The sequence below is a fragment of the Agelaius phoeniceus genome, chromosome 7 (genome assembly GCF_051311805.1).
Source record: "Agelaius phoeniceus isolate bAgePho1 chromosome 7, bAgePho1.hap1, whole genome shotgun sequence".
Lineage (NCBI taxonomy): Eukaryota > Metazoa > Chordata > Aves > Passeriformes > Icteridae > Agelaius > Agelaius phoeniceus.
The window spans coordinates 3424346-3445967 of NC_135271.1; the positions used below are offsets into that span (position 1 = coordinate 3424346).

The 21622-nt window shown below is 52.0% G+C and overlaps 2 protein-coding genes across 2 annotated transcripts in view; one reads left to right on the forward strand and one right to left on the reverse strand.

Moving 5' to 3' along the window:
- LOC143694515 (uncharacterized) overlaps positions 1 to 21622 on the forward strand; it is a 45914-nt gene that overhangs the window by 20235 nt on the left and 4057 nt on the right. The window contains 2 exon segments of the mRNA XM_077181388.1: positions 16208 to 16766; positions 19071 to 19137. Of these exon segments, the coding sequence (XP_077037503.1) occupies positions 16208 to 16766; positions 19071 to 19137 (626 nt within the window).
- LOC143694440 (olfactory receptor 14C36-like) lies at positions 3302 to 4216 on the reverse strand. The gene has a single exon (XM_077180914.1). It carries the CDS (start codon positions 4214 to 4216, stop codon positions 3302 to 3304), a length of 915 nt encoding a protein of 304 aa, XP_077037029.1.

Here is a 21622-nt window from a genome sequence, read left to right on the forward strand (position 1 = left end):
ATTTTAAGGGAAACACCCTTAAAAACAAAGGGGTCCAGGAAGGAAGGACAGATTTCAAGAAAGTAATCTCAAGGGGGAAGGAGCAGCCTGTCCCAGTGTGGCAAAAGATGAGCTGGTGAGGCAAATTGCTTTCCTGGCTTCCCATGGAGCTTTTGTGGGAACTCAGGGGAAAAAGGACCAGAAACTCAGGAAGTGTTTAAGGATGTCATTCGGTTAAGCAGAAACAAAAGGAAAGAGGTAAAAGCTCAATTAGAACTTAACCTGGAGGCTTCTGTAAAGAAATAAAAAATGTTTTTACAAAAAAATTTATAAGAAAAGGAGGGAGAAGGAGAACCTCTACTATTTATTGGATGCAGTAGAGAATAGAGTAACTAAAGATAAGGAAAAGGCTGAACTGTTTAACACCTTGTTTGTCTCAATTTTCAATATTAGGACAGGTTGTCCTCAGGACAAGTGTTCTCCTGAGCTGGTAGATGGGCACAGGGAGCAGAACAGCCCCCTGGAATCCAGGAGGAAGCAGCTGGGGACCTGCTGAGCCACTCAGATGCTCACAGGTGTATGGGATCAGATGGGATCCATCCTAGGGGGATGAGGGTGCTGGTGGATGAGCTCCCCAAGCTGCTCTCCATCATTTACCATCAGTCCTGGCTCAGCAGGGAGGGCCCAGAGCACTGGAGGTGCCAATGTGAGCCCATCCCCAGGAAGGGCTGGAAGGAGGAGCTGGGGAACTCCAGGCCTGTCAGCCTGACCTGGGTGCCCGGCAAGGTTATGGAACAGATCACCTTGAGTGCCATCACAGGGCACCCACAGGATGGCCCAGGGATCAGAGCCAGCCAGCTCAGTGGATTTAGGGGTGGCAGGTCCTGCCTGACCAAGCTGGTCTCCTTTTATGCCCAGGTGACCCACCTGTGGATGTGGGAAAGGCTGTGGATGTTGTGTGCCTGGACTCCAGCAGAGCCTTGGACTCTGTCTCTGACAGCATTCCCTGGAAAAGCTGCAGCCCACGGCTTGGGCAGGTTCCCTCCTGGCTGGGAGATTTAAGAGCTGGCTGGAGGCTGGGCCCAGAGAGGGGTGGGGATGGTGCTGCACCCAGCTGGTGTCCAGGCACTGGTGCTGTCCCCAGGGATCTGTGCTGGGCCCAGTCCTGTTTAATATCTTCACTGATGGTCTGGGTGAGGGGATCGAGTCCAGCATTCACAAATTGCAGATGGCACCAAGCTGGGTGTGAGTGTGGATCTGCTGGAGGGCAGGACAAGAAGACCCAGCCTTAAGCTGCACCAGGGGAGGCTCAGGCTGGACAATAGGAAGGAATTCTTCACAGAAAGGGTGAGTGGGAACTGGAATGGGCTGGCCAGGGGGGAGGTGGCAGAGTTACTGTCCCTCTGCAGTGGCACTCAGTGGCATGGTCTGGGTGACAAGGCAGTATCAGGGCATTGGTTGGACTTGATGATCCCAAAGGTCTTTTCCAGCCTATTTGATCCTGTCATTCTTGATGATTGGGACACTCTGGGACCATTGTGACACTGCAGGGCCTCGTGGAACTAAGAGGACCATGGTGACACCGTGCAGCCCCACAGAACCAGGGGTTCATTGTGGTGCTCTGGGGCCAAATTGAACCAGGGAGTCACCGTTGACACTCTGGGCCCTCATGGAACCACAGAGGCCATTGTGACACTGCAGGGCCTTGTGTAACCAAGGGGTTTCACCATTTTGACACTGCAAAACCAAGGAGACCATTGGGAGACTGCAGGGCCCAGTGGAACCAAGGGGCCGTTCTGACACTGCGGGACCTCATGGCACCAAGGGGACACTGTGACACTGCAGGATCCTGTGTAACCAAGGGGCCACTGTGACACCATGGGGCCTCAAGGAATCTGGAAGAACGCTGTGACACTGTGTGGAAACAAGGAGTCCATTGTGACACTGTGGGGACTTGTGGAACCCCAGAGACCATGGTGACAGTGTGGGACCTCATGTGACCATGGGGCCATTGTGACACCCTGGGGCCCCATGGAACCAAGGGGACCATTGTCACATTTTGAGGCCCCACGGAACCAAGGAGACCAGTGTGACAGTGCAGGGCCTGGTGTAACCAAGAGGCCATTGTGACACTGAGGGGCCCCATGGAACCAAGGACATCTTCGCAAATGTCACCAAGCTGGATGTGAGATTTGATCTGCTGTAGGGTCGGAGGGCTCTGCACAGTGACTTGGACAGGCTGGATCCAGGGGATGAATCCAACAAGGTGAGATTTAACAAATCCAAGTGCCAGACCCTGATATTTGGCCCCAGTGCTACAGGCTGGACACAGAGTTCCAGGACAGCAGCCAGGCAGAAAGGGACCTGCAGGGACTGATGGACAGCAGGCTGGACATGAGGCAGCAGTGTGCCCAGGTGGCCAAGAAGGCCAATGGCTCCTGGCCTGGATCAGGAATGGTGTGGCCAGCAGGAGCAGAGCTGCTGTGCCAGCACTGATCTGCCCCAGCTCTGCACACAGACATTGCTGCTGCAGCTCCAGAGAAGGCAACAAAAGGGCATCTCTGCAGAAAACTCTGCTGGGAGATCCTTTAGTTCCTTTAAAGCCACACGGAGTGCAGCCCCTCACCGACACAATCAGTGGCCACAGGGAAGATGGACAGAAACAAAATGAGAAATGGCAAAACCAATGGCTTTTCTTTTCGGACAATATTAAAAAACTGAAACATGGGGAAAAAAAGACCAAACCCACAACCAAACCCAAAAGAATTATCAAAGTTGATTTATATTACATGGCCTGTCCCTGCTGCAGCCCCGGCACTGCCACCCCCAGGGCTGTGCCCGGCCCCGAGAGCACTCAGGCCCTGCAGCAACACCAGGGCCACCAGGGCAGCGGGGCAGGGCCACGGCAGCAGCACTGGCAACACCAAGTGCTGCTGCTGCTGCTGCTGCTGCTGGGCACAGCTGCTGGGCCAGCACTGATCTGCCCCAGCTCTGCACACAGACATTGCTGCTGCAGCTCCAGAGAAGGCAACAAAAGGGCATCTCTGCAGAAAACTCTGCTGGGAGATCCTTTAGTTCCTTTAAAGCCACCAAGAGCGCAGCCCCTCATTGACACAGTCTGTGGCCACAGGGAAGGTGGAGAGAAACAAAATGAGAAATTGCACAAGGAATGGCTTTTCTTCATTGACAATATGAAAAATGTAAAACAAAGAAAAAGTAAAAGTGAAAACAAAGGAAATGAAAACAAGAAGAAATATCAAAGTTGAGTTTTATTACAAGTGATTTGCAGAAATTGGCCAGCAGTTTAATGTTTCCAAAACCATCAAGTCATCAGTCTCCACACTGCAGCCTTGAGCTCCTGATTCCTCAGGCTGTAGATGAGAGGGTTCAGGGCTGGAGGCACCACTGAGTATAGAACTGACAGGGCCAGATCCAGGGATGGGGAGGACATGGAGGGGGGCTTCAGGTAGGCAAATGTGCCTGTGGTGACAAACAGGGAGACAACAGCCAGGTGAGGGAGGCAGGTGGAAAAGGCTTTGTGCCGTCCCTGCTCAGAGGGGATCCTCAGCACGACCCTGAAGATCTGCACATAGGAGAAAACAATGAACACAAAACAGCCACATGATAAACAAAGGCTAACTACAATGAGTCCCAGTTCCCTGAGGTTTGAGTGTGAGCAGGAGAGCTTGATGATCTGTGGGACTTCACAGAAGAACTGGCCCAGGGCATTGCCATGGCACAGGGGCAGGGAAAATGTATTGGCCGTGTGCACGAGAGCATTGAGAAAGGCACTGGCCCAGGCAGCTGCTGCCATGTGGGCACAAGCTCTGCTGCCCAGGAGGGTCCCATAGTGCAGGGGTTTGCAGATGGACACGTAGCGGTCGTAGCACATGATGGTCAGGAGGGAAAGCTCTGCTGAGATGAAGAACATAAAGAGAAAGAGCTGTGCAGCACATCCTTTGTAGGAGATGTTCCTGGTGTCCCAGAGGGAATTGTGCATGGCTTTGGGGACAGTGGTGCAGATGGAGCCCAGGTCAGTGAGGGCCAGGTTGAGCAGGAAGAAGAACATGGGCGTGTGCAGGTGGTGGCCGCAGGCTACGGCGCTGATGATGAGGCCGTTGCCCAGGAGGGCAGCCAGGGAGATGCCCAGCAAGAGGCAGAAGTGCAGGAGCTGCAGCTGCCGCGTGTCTGCCAATGCCAGCAGGAGGAAGTGCCTGATGGAGCTGCTGTTGGACATTTGCTGTGATGTCTTGGCATGGGGATCTGTAAGAAAAGTAACCATGGAATAGTTGGGTTTGGAGAGGACTTGAAATATCCCAGCAGAGCCTGGGGGCACTTTCCCCCCACTGCCTGCCCAGGGCTCTGCTGCCTGGAGCTGTCGCTGCCAGCAGCTGCTTCCCTGTGCCCAGGGCTGGGCCCTGCCAGTGCTGCCAGAGCCCAGCCCAGCCCTGGGGGCTCAGCTCTGCCTTGCAGAGCCCTCCCAGCTCTGGCACTGCCCAGGGGCAGCTCTGGCTCTGCAGGCTCTGATGGCAATGTCAGAGCAACCCTGAGGAGGCTGGAAAAGCGACACTGATGCTGCCTCTGAGGGGCCCTGTGCTGATTTCTGTCACTGCCGAGTTTATTCAAATCCGATAGAATTTTTTTTTATTACTTCTCGACCTGAACTGAGAGCTGAACATCTATGCAGGATTTACCATCATGGCAACTCCGAGCAATAGATAAATAAAGCAGGATTTTCCCTTTTATGCAGCCCCATCCTTGCTGGGCTCCCTGTGTGATGTATTTGGAAATGTTCTGCAGTTCAATGCCATGCTGGGAGCAGTCCTGAACAATGCTGCATCCTCCCCACACAAGGAGAACACTTCCAAGCCTGACCAGCTGTCTCCTGCCACCCAGATCTTGTCCCCCAGTGCTGGGAGCAGCTGCCAGGGCTGGCTGAGAGCTGTCCCTGGCAGGCAGCAGAGTCCCTGCCCCAGCACAGCGCCCTGGGCTGCAGGACCCTGCTCTGCAGGACAGCCCTGGGCACCCCTGGCTGCTCTGCACGAGAGACAATCAGAGAATGTACTCACAGGCTCTGCAGGCATTGGGATGTTCCAGCTGCAGGAGATGGCTCCAGGAGCTGCAGCTGCATTGTCCTGCAGCCAGAGGTTCCTGTGCCAAGGGCTGGCAGTGATTGTGCCCCAGGCACTTCTCAGCCCCTTCCCGGCCCTGACTGATTGAAGCTCTCTGTGCCTCTGTGCTGTGCCCGCGCTGGCTGCAGGCAGTGCCCCAGCCCTGCTGGGCTGGCACAAGAGCTGCTCATCCAGAGAAATGTGCTTTTGAAGCTCTTCTTGGTGAGCAGGAGCTGCCTCTGTGCCAGGAGCCCAGCCCAGCTCAGCAGCACAGACACAGCACAAGGACTTTAATGAGCCTCTGGGCCTTTGTGCTCAGGCCCTGGACATCAGTCCCTGAGAGGGAGCTGAAGAAACCTCTCCAGAACTCCAAGGCAGAATCCAACTCCAAAGTTTCTTGGACTTTTAATGGGTCCCACTGAGGGACACGGCTGAGCAAGTGTCCCCAAGCCCCAGGCAGAGCAGAGAACTGCAGGCAGTGATGACAGGTGGGGACAAAGAGAAGCCAAGTCTTGGTGCCCTGGGGCACAGCAGGGTCTGTGCCACCAAGGGCTGGGAGGAGACACCTTGTCCTGAGGCCCTGGGGCCTCCTGGCACAGCCCCAGCCAGGCTGGGCACTGTCAGCCCCTTGTGCTGCCCTCAGCATCCCCCCCTAGCCCACATCCCAGTGGCCTCAAGGATCTGCTGCAAGGAGTCCCTGGGGAGCCTTGCTCAGCAATGGCCCTGGGGGCTCCTTCATGCTCCCTGCAGGGAATGCAGCTTTTTCAAAGGACTTTGGGTTTGGCTTTTGCCTTGGAGTCTCTGAGAGGTTTGTGCAATCATGACCTCCAATTATCTGCTGTAATTAGTCCCTGGAGAGGCTTTGTCAGTAACAACACTCAATGGGGCTCATTAATGCTTCAGGGTACTTCAGTTATTTGAAGGTACTTGGTGTTTCCCTTTTGATACAGACTCTGTGAGAGCTTTGTGCAATCATGGCCCCAATTATCTGCTTTAATGAGTCCCTTGAGAGCTTTGTACTGACACTCAGTAGGGCTCATTAATGCCTTGAGATACTCAAGGTTTTTAAGGTACTTTATGGATTTAAGAATACTTTCAGGTACTTTTAAGGATTTTCCTTCCCACACTGAGTCTCTGAGATTTTTTTGTGCCATCCTGGCCACCAATTCTCTCCTCCAAGGTGTCCATGAGGAGCCTGTGTTGGGTATCTTCCCCCTTTCTGTTTTACAACAAAGATGGAACTGAAAGATTTTTGTAAGACCTTCTAAAAACATTCAAACAAACATGAGACAATTAACAATACAACAACAACCATTAAGAGAATCAATAGTCCTGTTTTAGCTACACATCATCCAACCCTTTAGTCCCATGGATTGGAAGAGTTTATTGAACCAGTCTTTGTTTTCCACTTGAAGCTTCTTGAACCCTGCCTTCAGTACCTGAATGCTCTTGTGATTGACTCGCTGTGGCTGGAGAGGTTCATGCAGCACATGCCCTCAGAGTCTACACAGCCATGCCCATGTGCCCAGAGTAAAAACTCTATTGCTGTTCTGCAAGGTGGCGTGTCTGATGGTCTCTGTGTCTGAGAGCAGCCACTCAATGTGAGGGAGGCAGCATTGGTTTGCTTACTCAACAGGCACCCAGGATGGTCTGATTGTCCTAAAACTTTAGCTGCAGCCACCCAAGGTAGTCCAAACTGGGGGTGCTACCATCCAATACCTGGATTAAAGCTTGCAAAGCCATCTCTTTGATATCATCCAATACTTCTCTGGGGATACCTGCTGCTTGATCATCTGGTAGGCTGTGTTGACCTTCTCCAGCTAGATGGTTGATTGTCAATTCCGCCCTTGCCTCATTATTAGCACAGTCTTCTATTAATTCATTTAGCAAACGTTTCCATTCCTCTTTCCACAGGGTGTATTCTATAGGTGACAACAACATGGTCATAATATATTTTAAATCACAGGGACTTAAGACATGTGCTGTAAAGATGGCCCTCATTAGGCCATTAAAACAAGGTAAGTCCTTCCTATGGTCTTTAGCTGCCCTACACAGATCCTTGATTTGCCCATAAACCAATGGCTGAAACCTGGGATTTTGCCCCCTTCTTTCATAACATCCCAGGGCAACGAGGAGTTTTGAGACTGTTTGCCAGTCTCCTTCCTTAACTGCTTCTTTCCGGATCCTTTCCTAGTGATAATCTGGCTTTGAGGGGCGAGGTGGCTCTGGGGAATCCAAAGTGTCTTCTGGGGAGGAAGAATAACCTGGACCAGAAACATTTGGATTAGAAATAGTGTGACAGTTGGGCTTAGTATCTTTGATCATGGGGTTATATTGTTGAAAGAGGGTGAGGCAGAGGGCACTGCAATTTTGTCAGGTGTTGGGGAGGAAGGGCCTTGATCTAGGATGGCAGACTCCTGGGGTGGAGTTCTGGAGGCATGGCCCAGGGTGGAGGTGGAATGATTGACAGTGAGGGTGTGACCCGCAGTCGTGGGGGTGGAGTCTGGAGGTTCGTTCAGGGCGGAAGAGAAGGCTGTGGTAGCAGGAAGTGGAGGAGCCAAGATGGAGGGAGGATGGTTGGGCTCCCGAGCCACATTCAGGCTCCTTCCATCTTGAGTCTCCAGGGCATGATGCTCCAAGACAGCGTGGCCATTGCCATCTTGGACCATCGTGGAAGGTCTGAGAAAGGCAGGTTAGAGGAGAAGTCCAAGTTAGGAGTGACCAACGGATTGAGTTTTCAACAAACTGCTTGCTGGTGAATGGTGGTGTGGAAGATGAGGAGCATGTGGGGTGCAATGGGGTCCATTTTGATCAAAAGGTTGTACAATTTAACTCTCCCTGAGTCCTAAAATTCAGTGGTATGCATTTCATCAGCAGAGGCATCGGGAAAATTTTTAATGATCCACCTCATGATTGATTTTAATTCGTACTTTGAAAATATTGTGTCATGATCAGTGAGAATTAAAGCATCCATATAGACTCCTTTCTGCTTTCGACATCTGGCTTCCCAATTTTCTCTTTCTCTGCCTTATGGGGAAGAGCCACCAGAACACCCCAAATCAATTATGGGACATGGGTGCATATTGTAAAAACACAATGGCAAAAAGGGCAATAAATGTCTTGCATTTCCCCAAACCCACCTGCAATCCTATGCAGGTGAAACCATCGTTGTCCCTGCTGATCCTGGGCAAGGTCCCTTGAAGCAACGATGAATCCGCTGGGCCCGGCACAATCCCAAATCCCGGGGAGCACTGGCCTGTCCATCAGCTAACCCCAGCTGACGTGACTGACACAGGGAGCCCTGAGTGTCATTGTCCCTGTTTGGGCGCCCATGGTCACAATGAGGGTGGCTGTGACAAACCTCTCTGGTTCCCTGACTTCAGGGCGAGGGATGGCAAAAATGAAAAGGAGCAGGATCAATGGAGTTGCTTAAAAGGAACTTTAATAACACAGGGTGAAAAACAATAAACATGAAGAAGTCGAGAACAGTATGAGGGGGCAGGATCCTAAGACCTGAGACAAAGGCGAAGCAACAACATGTACATTTGGGGGTAGAACACTCTAGAACAATAACCATATAGGGGAAACAAGTAACCAATAGGGGAGTAGAACTTAGACAAATTAGCATAACAACAGTAAAAGCTTATTGGGGAACTTTCAAGCTCATCCTAATTAAACAAATGATTCCCAGGGCTTGAAACTCATGCCCAATTCTTTGGGGGTAAAATCTGTCTGACTCTGAGTTACAGCTGGGCTAACTCCCACACCGCTGCTTTGCTCTGGTCCCTTGGGACCATGTGGCCCAACAGAGCCACAATGATGCCCTTGGTTCCACGAGGTTCCACATTGTCACAATGGTCCCTTGGATCCATGGTGCTCTGCAGTGTCACAATGGCCCCTTCATTTCACAAGGCTCCCAAGTGTCACATTGGTCTCCATAGGAAGGAAAGCACGGAGCCCTCATGTTTCAGAAGCTGAATAACGGCAGCCACCAGAGGTTTGTCCAGGACTTTGAGACAGGTAAGAATTTACCAAAGTGTGAAATAGATTAGAGGGTAGTATAGCATTTCACTAGCGTGAGAAATTTAGGTTTTGGGATTTTTAGTATGGTGTAGATAGGAAGCAAGATGCAGGAATTGGGATTTAGTCCCTGTCTTCTTCTTCATCTACTCCATTTTCTGCAGTGTTGGTCGCACAGGGTGATTGGTCAAGGAAAGCACAGTGCAGAGGTTATGTGGACAGTCAAGGGATGAGTTATTGGTTGATAAGTAGAAATAACCTATGTTTTAAGAGTTGATTGGATGAGACAACTTTAAAAGACCTTAAAACCGTACATTTTGGGGCCGTTTTGCGGTGCTTTCCAGCGTGCTGAGCCTGGTGTGCACAGCAATGCAGAATTTTAGATCATATAACAATAAACAAGAAGCTGAAGACTGAAAAAGTGCCATGCATCTCCTTTTACTTGGCACAGAACTGCTACTGGAGGGTTTCTCCCCCCCCAGAAAGGCCCAACATGAAACAAACATCAATAACTGGTGCCCCGACAATGTTTGAAATAAGTTGACTTTTTTCCATAAAGTTGTTTACTGAGGGGTGTTGTCTTAATTGGCCAATCATGTGAAATGTGTTGATTAAATGACCAGTGAGGTCCACCTGTAGCAAACCAAGATATAAAAGAAGGGGATTGAAAAAACGGGTGGCTTTTAGCCCTTAGCCTTCTGATCTGAGTCTGTGTCATCTCTGATTCAACGGTGAAATTTGGGAATCTGTGGGGGCTGCTGGGGATCCTTTCTGCACCTCATGACCCAACAGGAGCTTCTCCAATAAATGCTGCCTGAGGCTCCCACTGTGGCCATGGCAGGAACCCCTGTGAGTGTCTGGGACATCCCGGCTCTTTGGCAGCCTGGGGACTCCTGGGATGTCACCGTGGAGCCCCCGTGAGTGCCTGTGACAGATCGGTGCCTTTGCAGCCCAAGGTGCCCTGGGATGTCACCATGGAATGGCTGTGACTGCCTCTGACCACAGGGCTCTTTACTATCCCCAGAAAGCCCTGGGAGGTCTCCATGGAGCCCCTGTCTCTGCCTGTGACATTCCAGCTCTGGAACAGCCTGGAGACTCTTGGAAAGATCCCATGGAACCCCTCTGAGGGCCTGTGACAAATCTGATCCTTGGCAGGCAATGATCAGCAGGCCCCCTGTTGCTATGGTCAGTTTCCATGGCAACCATCACCAGCCCCCTGTTGCTATGCTCAGTTTCCATGGCAACCATCACCAGCCCCCTGTTGCTATGCTCAGTCCCTTGGCAGCTCCATGGAGTCCCCATGCCAGGGGTGGTTGCCATGGACACCAGCTCAGGCCTGCAGCCAGAGCCCGTTGCCATGGCAACCATTGGCAGCCCCATCCCCAGGTTCGTGGGATCCCAGAAGCACAGAATTGGCTGAGCTGGGAGGGACCCATCAGGATCCTCCAGTCCAACTGCTGGCCCTGCACAGGACACCCCAACTATGCCAGCCTGGGCCTGGCAGCACTGGCCAAACGCTGCTGCAGCTCAGAGAGCCCTGGAGCTGGGAGCCTTCCCTGGGGAGCCTGGCCAGGGCCCCAGCAGCCTCTGGGCAAAAACCTTTTCCTGACATCCAACCTGAGCCTGCCCCGACTCAGCTGCAGCCGCTCCCTCCACTCCTGTCCCTGGGCACCAGAGGGAAGAGGTTCCCACAGCCCCAGCCAGGGACCCGCTCCCAAGGCTGCTGCCATGGCCACCAGGGCTGGCACCAGCTGGGATGCTCGCTTTCCACGGGCCGGGCTTCAGCAATGGGATTCCCCAATTTCCTGCTCCCACTAAAACCGCGCTGCCCTCGCTGCCCTCCCGCCTCCCATGGAAAGCACAAAAGGCAAAGATCCCGGGCTGGGATAAGAACAATTTATTGGGAACAGCAATGAGATAAGGAAACAAACAGGAGCAGAAACGATATTGATAACAGAAGGGATAAATAAAACTGTTTACAGGGAAAAGTAAAACACAACTCACTGGGTCTGCCTGGCCACAATTTCCCCTGCCTGGAAAGGACACCCTTCTCCTCAGGCAGAGAGAGAGAGAGAGAGAGTCCCTGTCCTGCCCTGGCAATGACCTGAGGTGGGAGTGCAAGTAATGACAGTGCCATGGCCAGACCCTCATGTTCTTCCATCCTACATCAGGTCATTGGCAGGGGCAGGAAAAGAAACAGGGTTCTTCCCAGCATGGATCATGGGGAACATGGATCCCCAGGGCTCTTCCCAATGTGGCTTCTTCCACGGGGAGTGAAGCTGGAGTGGTGCATGAAGCTGTTCCCGCAATCGAGGCATTTGCAGGCTGTTGCAGTTGTTTCCTGTCTCACCTATCCCAAACCCCTCAGGTGCGCCAACCTTTCCCCCACCCCTTTTGCCCTCCTGCCTAAGAGCTGTACATCAATCTTAATATTCCAGCAGGGCATCGTGTGGTTGGCAGACGCTCCTCAGGTCTGGGCTCATTGGCTTGTCCAAGTGTCTGTATCCCTGGAGCCTCCCCCTCCTCCCACCTGGTTGGCCCTCACCTGTCCCTCCCCTCCCCCTGTCCCCGGGACTTAAAAGGACACGAGACCATGCGGCCGGTGTCTGTCTGGGAGATGTTACCACATTCAGAGGTCTACCATGCTGCAATAAAACTCTGGATTAAAGACTCTATTAAAGAACCCGCTCCTTTTCTCTTCACTGCTGCTTGAACCTTTTCCTCCAAAGGTAAACTGAGTTCCTACTTTGCCTGGATTTGTTCTGAGTGCCCAGCTGCAGCACCCAGCTGGCCAAAGGTATCTCTGGGGTGAAAACACCACAGCTGCAGCCTTTGGTCCAGCAGCGAGGGCCAGAAAAAGCCAGGCCCCCCAACACCTGGAAACCTTCGGGTCTAATATTTAATAGCAGGCCTTCCCTTACTGGTGGCTCCATTGGTGTTTCATCAAGTGAGAGCTGCTGGTGAAGCTCTTCCCACACTGGGGACACTCGTAGGGCCTCTCCCCACTGTGGATGCGCCGGTGGGTGATGAGGGTGGAGTTGTGCTTGTTGCCCTTCCCGCAGTCTGGGCAGAGGAAGGGCCTCTCCTCTGAGTGAATCCACTGGTGTTGGAGGAGCTGGAAGCTGGTGGGAAACCTCTTCTGACAACTGGGACACTCGTAGGGCCTCTCCCCTGTGTGGATGCGCTGGTGGGTGATGAGGGTGGAGTTGTGCTTGTTGCCCTTCCCGCAGTCTGGGCAGAGGAAGGGCCTCTCCTCTGAGTGAATTCACTCATGCAGTTGGAGACTGGAGCTGGTTGGAAACCTCTTCTGACACTGGGCACACTCGTAGGGCCTCTCCCCAGTGTGGATGCGTTGGTGGATGATGAGGTGGGAGCTGCAGCTGAAGCCCTTCCCACACTCCCCGCACTCATAGGGCCATTCCCCAGTGTGGATCATCTGGTGGCTGATCAGGGTGCTGCTCTGCCTGAAGCTCTTCCCACACTCCAAGCACTTGTGGGGCTTCTCCCCATTGTGAAGCTGCCCATGCACCACCAGCTCTGAGCTCTGGCTGAAGCTCTGTCCACCTTCCTGGCTCAGGGTGGGTCTTTCCTCCTCAGAGCACCCTGGGCTGGGTTTGCAGCCCCTCCTCCTGCAGAATCTCTGGGGCTTTTCCTCCACACTGGAATTCGGCACCGTGGAGCCACTCAAAATGGCCTCTTCCAAAAGGTTCTGCTGTGGGGATTTGGCCTCCCTGGTCTCCATCCTCAGCTTCTTCCCTGGGGGAGGAAGGACAAGGAGAGGATGGGATTTGCCTCCATGCCAGAGGGAAGGGGAAGGAGATCCCCCCCAGTGCATCCCCAGCAGGACGGGGTTGGCAGCAGGGTTGTCCTGCAGCCGGGGGCTGTGCTGGGCTGGGAGATGAAGCAGGAGAGAGGGGGAAAGGGGCACTGACTTCCTCCTAACCTGCCTGGGTGTCCTAGGGCATTGTGTCAGTTTGAAAAGACAGGTGTCTGCAAAGGAAGGCAGGAGACTCCCTTGAAATGGAAAATGTTAATGCCTTCCCTTGGAATTATAATTTTCAAAACAAGGGGCTGTCAAGCAAAGTCTATGGGAATAGGAATAACAGTTCTTCAGAAGGAAAATTAAAAATACAAATGCACTAGTACTAAAAACTACTTACAGAGTAAGAATACTTACTCCCTGTGGGTCAGTTTGTTGGTAGCACTCCTGTTAAATGGTGGCTGCAGTGCTCCTGCAGGGACAGGTGTGGTTCTGTTGGAGCAGTGATCCTGTAGAAGGGTGGAGTTTTCCTCTGAAGGTCCAGTTGTGGTGTCGATTGGCCTGGTCTTCCTCTGGGATCCAGTGGGGCTGAAAGCTGCTCTTCTGGGAATCTTGTGGGAGAAGGCTGACTCTGTTGTTCACATTCTCAGATTATATCCAGGTAGGAATGCTTGGCTCCTCCCTCTGGGCAGAGCTTCTCACAATGGGATGATGGAATTTTTATCAGTGACACTCAATGGCCCATTAACAGAAGATATCTTCCTGGAGGGAGGATTCATGTGGAAGAGATAAAGTAAACTGCTCAATTAACAGATGATAATTGCCCCAACTTTAACAGAGGGTAATTGAATACACACCCAGCTAAACCTGAGACACTGTTCCAGCCTTGGAAAGCAGGATTTGGTACCAGGATTCTTTAGGGAATGCAACCCTGATTGAAGGCAGAGATAGAATCTCCAGAGCCTGCAGCCAGAAATGGACAGTTGTGTGATACTCATTTCAACATCTTCTCTTTCAGAATTATTTACTAATGATTATTTGCTTTGCCTACCTAATATTTTTGTAATTTTTTGCAAATTGGCATTATCTAAATTACACTGTTCCTTAAGTTAAGTTGGTGTCTGTGTCTTTGGTGTGGGCCCTGCCCACTGGCGAAACAGGGCCCAATCCTGCCTAAGAGTTACCTGGGGAGACAAAACCCTCACTGCAAATGTGCCCCCTTCCTCCTTGTTCCCCACACTTCATGCACTGATCATGATGTCCTATGGTCTGGGGTATCCCTGGGGTCAGCTGGGATCTCCTGTCCTGGCTGTGTCCCCTCCCAACCTCCCCCACACCCTCAGCCCCTCCCCAGCATGGCCGAATGAGGGGCAGGACAGGCCTTGGCTCAGTGCGAGCTCAGCAAGAACAAAACCATCACTGCGTGCTCAGCCCTGTGCTCAGCCCCCGGGCCCGGCATTTCCTCCACTGCCACCCCGGACCCCCCTTTCCCACCCCTCTGCCCCACGGCCGCCGCAGCACCGGCTGACAATAGAAGCAATTCTGGGGCAATTCCGAGTTTCCTTGGATCCTGCACAGCTCCAGCTCAGCTGCTGGCAGGTTACAATTAAAGAAAAGTGTAAAGTTGGCCCATTACGGATATTATTAAAAGGAAGTGGAAGCTCTGTGTAGCTGTCACAAAGGTGACAGGGATGAAGAGAATAATGATTCTCACATTTGGCAAAAAACCCAAGCCTGGGAATCCAGTAGTTATTTGGGAATTTAGCTACTTGAGCTGGGCTTCTTGTGGGACTTTTTAGCAGCCTTGCGTTCCTCACCATGTGGTGAATGAACCTTGTCAGTCTTGCTGGTATCATTTGCTCCATTTCCTCCAGTGATTTTAACAAACTTTTCAAGGAGGGACAACAAAGTATTTTCTTTACACTCCAGTCCCACAACAGCCATTTTCCTCATCAGTTCTCCCATAGGTCGCTCAGACGAAGCTGCATCCAAGTTTCCAAGAGTTCCTTCAGAGAGACCCACAACCTCCTCAGAGGAAGGAACCATGCTGTTGTCAAAGGCAACTGGGGTCAAAGAACAGTGCCCTGAATTCACTGTGCCAAAATAATTTTGCAATCTGGTTAAGAAAATATTAGATGCCATTTGCCCTGGGGCAGGGCAAGTGTGACATTGTCCCCTGTGTGTGTGGCCTTCCCGGGGTGGGGGTTTTACACCTGAGACAGTTTGGGTAAGGGGGGTGGTGTTCACCCCCTGAGCAGGGATTCCCCCACTGTTTCAGGCTGCAGTGTAAGATGGAACCAAATGCATGTTTTCAATCCCCATCTTCATCAACTGCTATAAACAGACAGGGCAGTGTTCTTGATCTCTTCCATGACTCAGCCCTGATAACGCCCTCCAGGGGAGATATCTTCTGTGAATGGGCCATTGAGTGTCACTGCAGGACTGATAAAATTCCATCATCCCATTGTGGGATGCTCCGCCCAGGGGGAGGATCCAAGCGTTCCTACCTGCATATAAGCTCAGGCTTGCAACACCAGGAGCAGCTTGCCTACTGGATTCCCAGAGGACAAGAGCTCCAGAACCACCACTGGACCTTCAGAGGAAGACCAGACCCTTCTACAGGATCACTGCTTGGACAGAATCACGTTCATCACTCCAACAGGACTGCAGCCACCATTTAATGGGACTGCAGCCACCAGCCTGAGCAACAGGGTGTCAGGTTATATCCTGACTCTGACAGTTTAAGGCAGTGTTTCTGTATCATTGCCTTGATCTTCATTTCCTTATTAAATTGTAATTCTGACTTAGACTCTCCCCCAGGTTTCCCTTAAATCCTGTAAAAAGACAATGTGTGCACCCTTTGTTTGGTCCCCTAAACAGGATTTCCCATTCCCAAACCTTGACTCAATAGAGGAGGAGGCTGTGAGGAAGAGGAAGGAGCCCTGGGACACCCAGGCAGGTGAGGAGGAAGTCAGTGCCCCTTTCCCCCTCTCTCCTGCTCCATCTCCCAGCCCAGCACAGCCCCCAGCTGCAGGACAACCCTGCTGCCAACCCCGTCCTGCCGGGGATGCACTGGGGGAATCTCCTTCCCCTTCCCTCTGGCATGGAGGCAAATCCCATCCTCTCCCTGTCCTTCCTCCCCCAGGGAAGAAGCTGAGGATGGAGACCAGGGAGGACAAATCCCCACAGCAGAACATCGTGGAAGAGGCCATTTTGAGTGGCTCCACGCTGCAGAATTCCAACGTGGAGGAAAAGCCCCAGAGATCCCACAGGAGGAGGGGCTCCAAACCCAGCCCAGGGTGCTCTGAGGAGGAAAGACCCACCCTGAGCCAGGAAGGTGGACAGAGCTTCAGCCAGAGCTCAGAGCTGGTGGTCCATGGGCAGCTTCCCAATGGGGAGAAGCCCCACAAGTGCTTGGAGTGTGGGAAGAGCTTCAGGCAGAGCAGCACCCTGATCAGCCACCAGATGATCCACACTGGGGAATGGCCCTATGAGTGTGGGGAGTGTGGGAAGGGCTTCAGCTGCAGCTCCACCCTCGTCAACCACCAGCGGATACACACCAAGGTAAAGCCCTTCTGCTGCCCCAACTGTGGAAAAGGCTTCAACCGCAACTCCAAGCTCATCATCCACCTGCGCATCCACACTGGGGAGAGGCCCTACGAGTGCACCCAGTGTCAGAAGAGGTTTCACACGAGCTCCAATCTCCTCCTGCATGAGCGGATTCACACGGATGAGAGGCCCTTCCGCTGCCCAGACTGTGGGAAGGGCTTTAACCGCAACTCCACCCTCATCACCCACCGGCGCATCCACACCGGGGAGAGGCCCTACGAGTGTCCCCAGTGTGGGAAGAGCTTCTCAGATCGCTCCTTCTTTACCCGTCACCAACGGAGTCACCGGTAAGGGAAGCCCTGCGCGAGCCCCAGCTTCAGGAAGAGCTTCATGCACTGCTCCATCTCCATCCCCATCAGAGGATCCACATTTGTCAGATCCCTGGTGACCCACATTCCTTGTGATACACAGTGGGAAGTTATTTGTGTTCCTTTTTTTTGCCTATCATTATCTTTTGATTTATCTTCCTCCCTTTAAAACACAGAAAACGGGTAAAAAATTGACCCAATTCATCAAAGGCATCTAAAGCCTCGCATTTCACTTGTGTTTTGAGGGAAACTTGGGTTCTGGGAGATATCTGGGAGGATATGGGGGGGAGGGGGGGTGTGGGTATTTGGTTCCCTTTATTTCTTGGTACTCCAAAAGATGAGAGGGATTGATCTGTCAGCTCAAAACCGCTCAATGCCACTGAAAACTATTCAATCCCACCCCAAAATTCCTTGATTCCACAGCCCCTTGGTGTGAAATGGGGTTGGAAGGAGATTGGGTGAAGTGGGGTGCAAATCAGGAGGGGTGAGATGAGCATTGGGTGGGGCAAGATGGGTGGGATGGGGTTTAGGAGGTGTGAAATGGGGGAAGTACAGCTTGGGAAAGGGGTCTTGATGTCCAGGAGGGGTGGGATGGGTTGGGGTTGGGAATGGGGAGGGGGGTTGGGAATGGGGAGGTGGGTTGGAGTCTGGAATGAGACGGCCAAAGTTTGGGGATGATGAAGGGAGGGGAAGCCAATTACTGAGTGAGTTTTTGGATATTCCATGCTCATGAAGAGATTTTGAGGTATCTCACATTTCTGAGGCATTTTTGGGGCACTCTCCAGCTCTTGGAGGTTTCTTGAGAGCAGCTCCATGGAGCCCCATTGCCAGGGGTGGTTGCCATGGGCAGGAGCTCAGGGATGTAGCCAGAGTCCATTGCCTCGGTGCTGAGGAGCAGAGAAATGATGAACGGCCCCAGACATCTCCAGTGTGTGTTTGTGTAGGCCTGTGAGCTGACTGGGGAGAGGCCAACAGCAATGCCCTGGAGAGATGCACCTTAGACTCCGGGCGTTCCTCACAGCTCAGGGTGAGCAAAGAAGCTTCCCCCATGGTGCCTCACAGCACTATGTGAATTTGTCCCAATTCTCTCCTCCCTATTGGCCTGTTGGCTTTTCCTACCTCTTTTACCCTTGCATGTTCATGCTCTAGAGTGTCCTCCCTTCTCTGTAATCCCATTGGTTTATGTCTCCGGCTATCCACTCTAGAATTCCCAGCATTCCCTATTGGTCCTTTCCCTGTGTACCACCCCTGAGCCCTCAAACTATTGGGTCCTTGATGCTCTTCTCCGCCCCCTCTTTTCCTGATTTATACCCTAGACCCTGCTTTGGCTTTGGCTTTGGTCCCTGGACCTCTTCAGTGTCACCTGAAATAAAGCACGTTGGAACTCCTTGCCTGGACCCTCCTGTGTCTTCACTGCCGAGCTGCTCCGTGTGTGTGTGTGTGTGTGTGTGTGTGTGTGTGTGTCTGTCTGTCTGTCTGTCTGTATATGTCTGTGTCTGTGTGTGTGTGTGTCTGTGTGTCTCTGTGTCTGTGTGTGTGTGTGTGTGTCTCTGTGTCTCTGTGTGTGTGTGTGTCTGTGTGTGTCTGTCTGTGTCTGTGTGTGTATGTCTGTGTCTCTGTGTGTGTGTGTGTCTGTGTGTGTGTGTGTGTGTGCGTGTGTGTCTGTGTGTGTGTGTGTGTGTGTCTGTGTGTGTGCATGTGTGTCTGTGTGTGTGTGTCTGTGTGTGTGTGTGTGTCTGTGTGTCTGTGTGTGTGTGTGTGTGTCTCTGTGTGTGTGTGTCTGTGTGTCTCTGTGTCTGTGTGTGTCTGTGTGTGTGTGTGCGTGTGTCTGTGTGTCTGTGTGTCTGTGTGTGTGTGTCTGTGTGTGTGCGTGTGTGTCTGTGTGTCTGTGTGTGTGTGTCTGTGTGTGTCTGTGTGTGTGTGTGTGTGTCTGTGTGTCTGTGGCTGTGTCTGTGTGTGTGCGTGTGTGTCTGTGTGTCTGTGTGTGTGTGTCTGTGTGTGTCTGTGTGTGTGTCTGTGTGTGTGTGTGTCTGTCTGTGTGTGTCTGTGTGTGCTGGTGCTCTCATGGCTCCCGCCTGTTGGTGCAAGATGCTCTCAGGGAAGGTTGCATCCACCACTGCAGACCACAACAGGTGGTGCCCGAACAGGGACCTTCATCTGGTACCCCTGAGGAGCATCTCCACATCGCTGGAATCTAAGTCACCTTTGCGTCAGCCACTACCCTAAAACAACCTCTGAGTTTTATCTGGGCACGCTGAGGGGAGAGACCTGCAACCCTCCCAGAGTCACGGACTGGAGGATCGCTCTCCTCGACAGACCCCCACAAGATCCTTTGTTGACCCACCGCTGGGTGAGTATGTTGGAATCAGTATCCCCCTTTTCTTTTGTTTTCTCATTTTAAATCTTGTGGGTGAAAAGATGGCAGAATGGGCACAAAACTCATCATTCTGTAACAGGAGATTTATTTCCAAGTTACATTACCCCTTCTTGCTTGGGGAATAATTTTTCAAAGGAGAACTTGAAAACTTTTTATCATTTTCTTTTCAAATATTTTATGTTACAAGGAAATCAGTTTCACCACTTGAGATTTGGGGTATGGTTGGGATCAAGTTATTTGTTTTATAAATGGAGGGAAATTTTAAAGTGGGGAAGTTCTATCCTCTTTTGTTTTGTTCCATTTATGTCAAAAAGCTTTATCTTCTTTTTTGCTATTTATGATTCAGTTAAAAAAAATCAGGGGAAAATTCAGGAAGAGTTTTGGGTCCCCAGTTCAAAACCCCTTCCCCTTCATCCTCTCCCCATGCCCCCAAACCCTCTTCCCCACCTGAGGAGCAATCAGCAGGTGGATGTCACTATCCAGCACATGGTTGCTGCTGCTGTCTCCCTGACTCCTCCCAATCTCCTCTCTCCCCTTACCAGGACAGCACTGGCCGTGCCGCTCTGGACCTTCCTCTCAACCTTCCTCCTGTGCCTGCATACCCTCCTTCATCTCCACCAGTGGCCATTACCCCACAAAATGGTGCCAGCAACATGGCCAGCTCCGCCATTTTGTCCCCTCCTGATCCAAGTTTTCCCACCCTCACACCCCAAAATGGCCACTTTCCCACCTCTCCTCTGCCCTTTCCTGCTCCTCCATCATCAGGCTCCTCTCCTGCAACGCGTTCCTCTCCGCCCATCGTGTCAATGGTCGCTCCTGCATCAGGATCCCCCTTTCCATCAGTACCACCCTTCCCGACGCAGGCCCTGCCTTTCCCCTTGTGGTCTCCACCTTCTCCACCCTGGGCTCCACCCCTGGGGCAATGACACTTGTGGCTCCCACATCCCCGGAGCCAGAAGTGGCCATGATGGTGACCGGAAGGCAGCCATCTTGGCTGCCAGCAGCCCACGGCACGGGGCCGCACTGGTTACCCAGGAGCACGGCTCCTCTACCAGCAGGCCCTCCTCCTCAGCAGAAGACAGTGATTCCCAGACTCTAACACCGAGCCTGAGGATCACTGGGCAGGGGTGTGGGAACAAGCTGCTAGGGAAGGTGATTGGGAGATGGCAGGGAGATTGCAGACCCTGGAGGCCCCTGTCCAATCCGAAAGAGGGAGGAACCCAAAGCAGGAATCTGTGCCTGATAAGAAGCGCTGCAAGGCATGCAGGGACTGAGAGAGGGGGTCCCTGTCCTACAAGAATAAAGATCCTTGCCAAAAGCTGTGATGACAAGCACAAGCAGCGTGGAAAAGAAGAACAAAAGATGCGGCGTATAGATGCAACCAATAACCTGAAAAAGGAAACAGCTCTGTACTGCCTGAACAATACAACTTCCTATCGATCTTGCATTCCACAAAAAAGATGTTGTTTAATTAGTTCCTACCCATTCAATTATTTCAGTTGTATCCTAATTGTATGTACTATTTCCTCTTTGAGTAATTTCTTTCGTACTATTATGACTTATAGCTATTGTTATGTTAGTAATGTTCCCTTATTTTGTTAGGTGCTTGCAGAAATCCATAGGGGAAGACTTTTAACTAAACATAAAGGGGGAGTTGTGAGAGCCTGTGAGCCTAATGGGGAGAGGGAAACAGCAATGCCCAGGAGAGATGCACCTTAGGGTCCGGGCATTCCTCACAGATCAGGGTGAGGAAAGAAACTTCCCCCATGGTGCTCTGAAGCACTATGGTAATTTTTCCCAGTTCTGTCCTCTCCATTGGCCCATTGGCCTTTCCTACCCCTATTACCTTTATATGTTCATGTTCTAGAGAGTTCTCCCTTCCTTGTCTTCCCATCAGTCTATTACTCCACCTTTCCACTCTGGTATTCCCTACTGGTCCCTTTCCCTGTATACCACCCCTAAACCCTTAGATCCCTGATGCTCTCCTGCACCCCCTCTTTTCCTGAAATTATGAGGAAAATGGCTGCTGTTGGTGGCCAGGAAAAAGAAAATATTTTGTTGTCCTTCCTTGAAAAGTTTCTTAAAATCACAGGGGGAGAGGGAGAAAATGATATCAGAGTGACCGATAAAGTTCATTTACTCAAAGGTGAGGAACCCAAGGCTGCTAAAAGTCCTACAAGAAGCCCAGCTCAAGTAGCTAAATTCCCAAATAACTCCAGCCAGGCGTCTCCGGGAGGATTTTTTTGGAGCGTGTTCGGAGCCGGCAGATCCTGGACTCGAGCCCCGGGTATCTCCGGGCTCCCTAAGAGGAGCTTTTTCGGGGCCAGAGGAGCTGCGATCGCCCCTCGGGAGGGTCCCGGGGGGTCCACGTGGGTGAGTTCTGCACCTTTAAGGCTGGTTCTGAGAGCCAAGGGGAGGAGGAAGAAGCTGCAGTTTGTTTTCATACACTGCACCCACT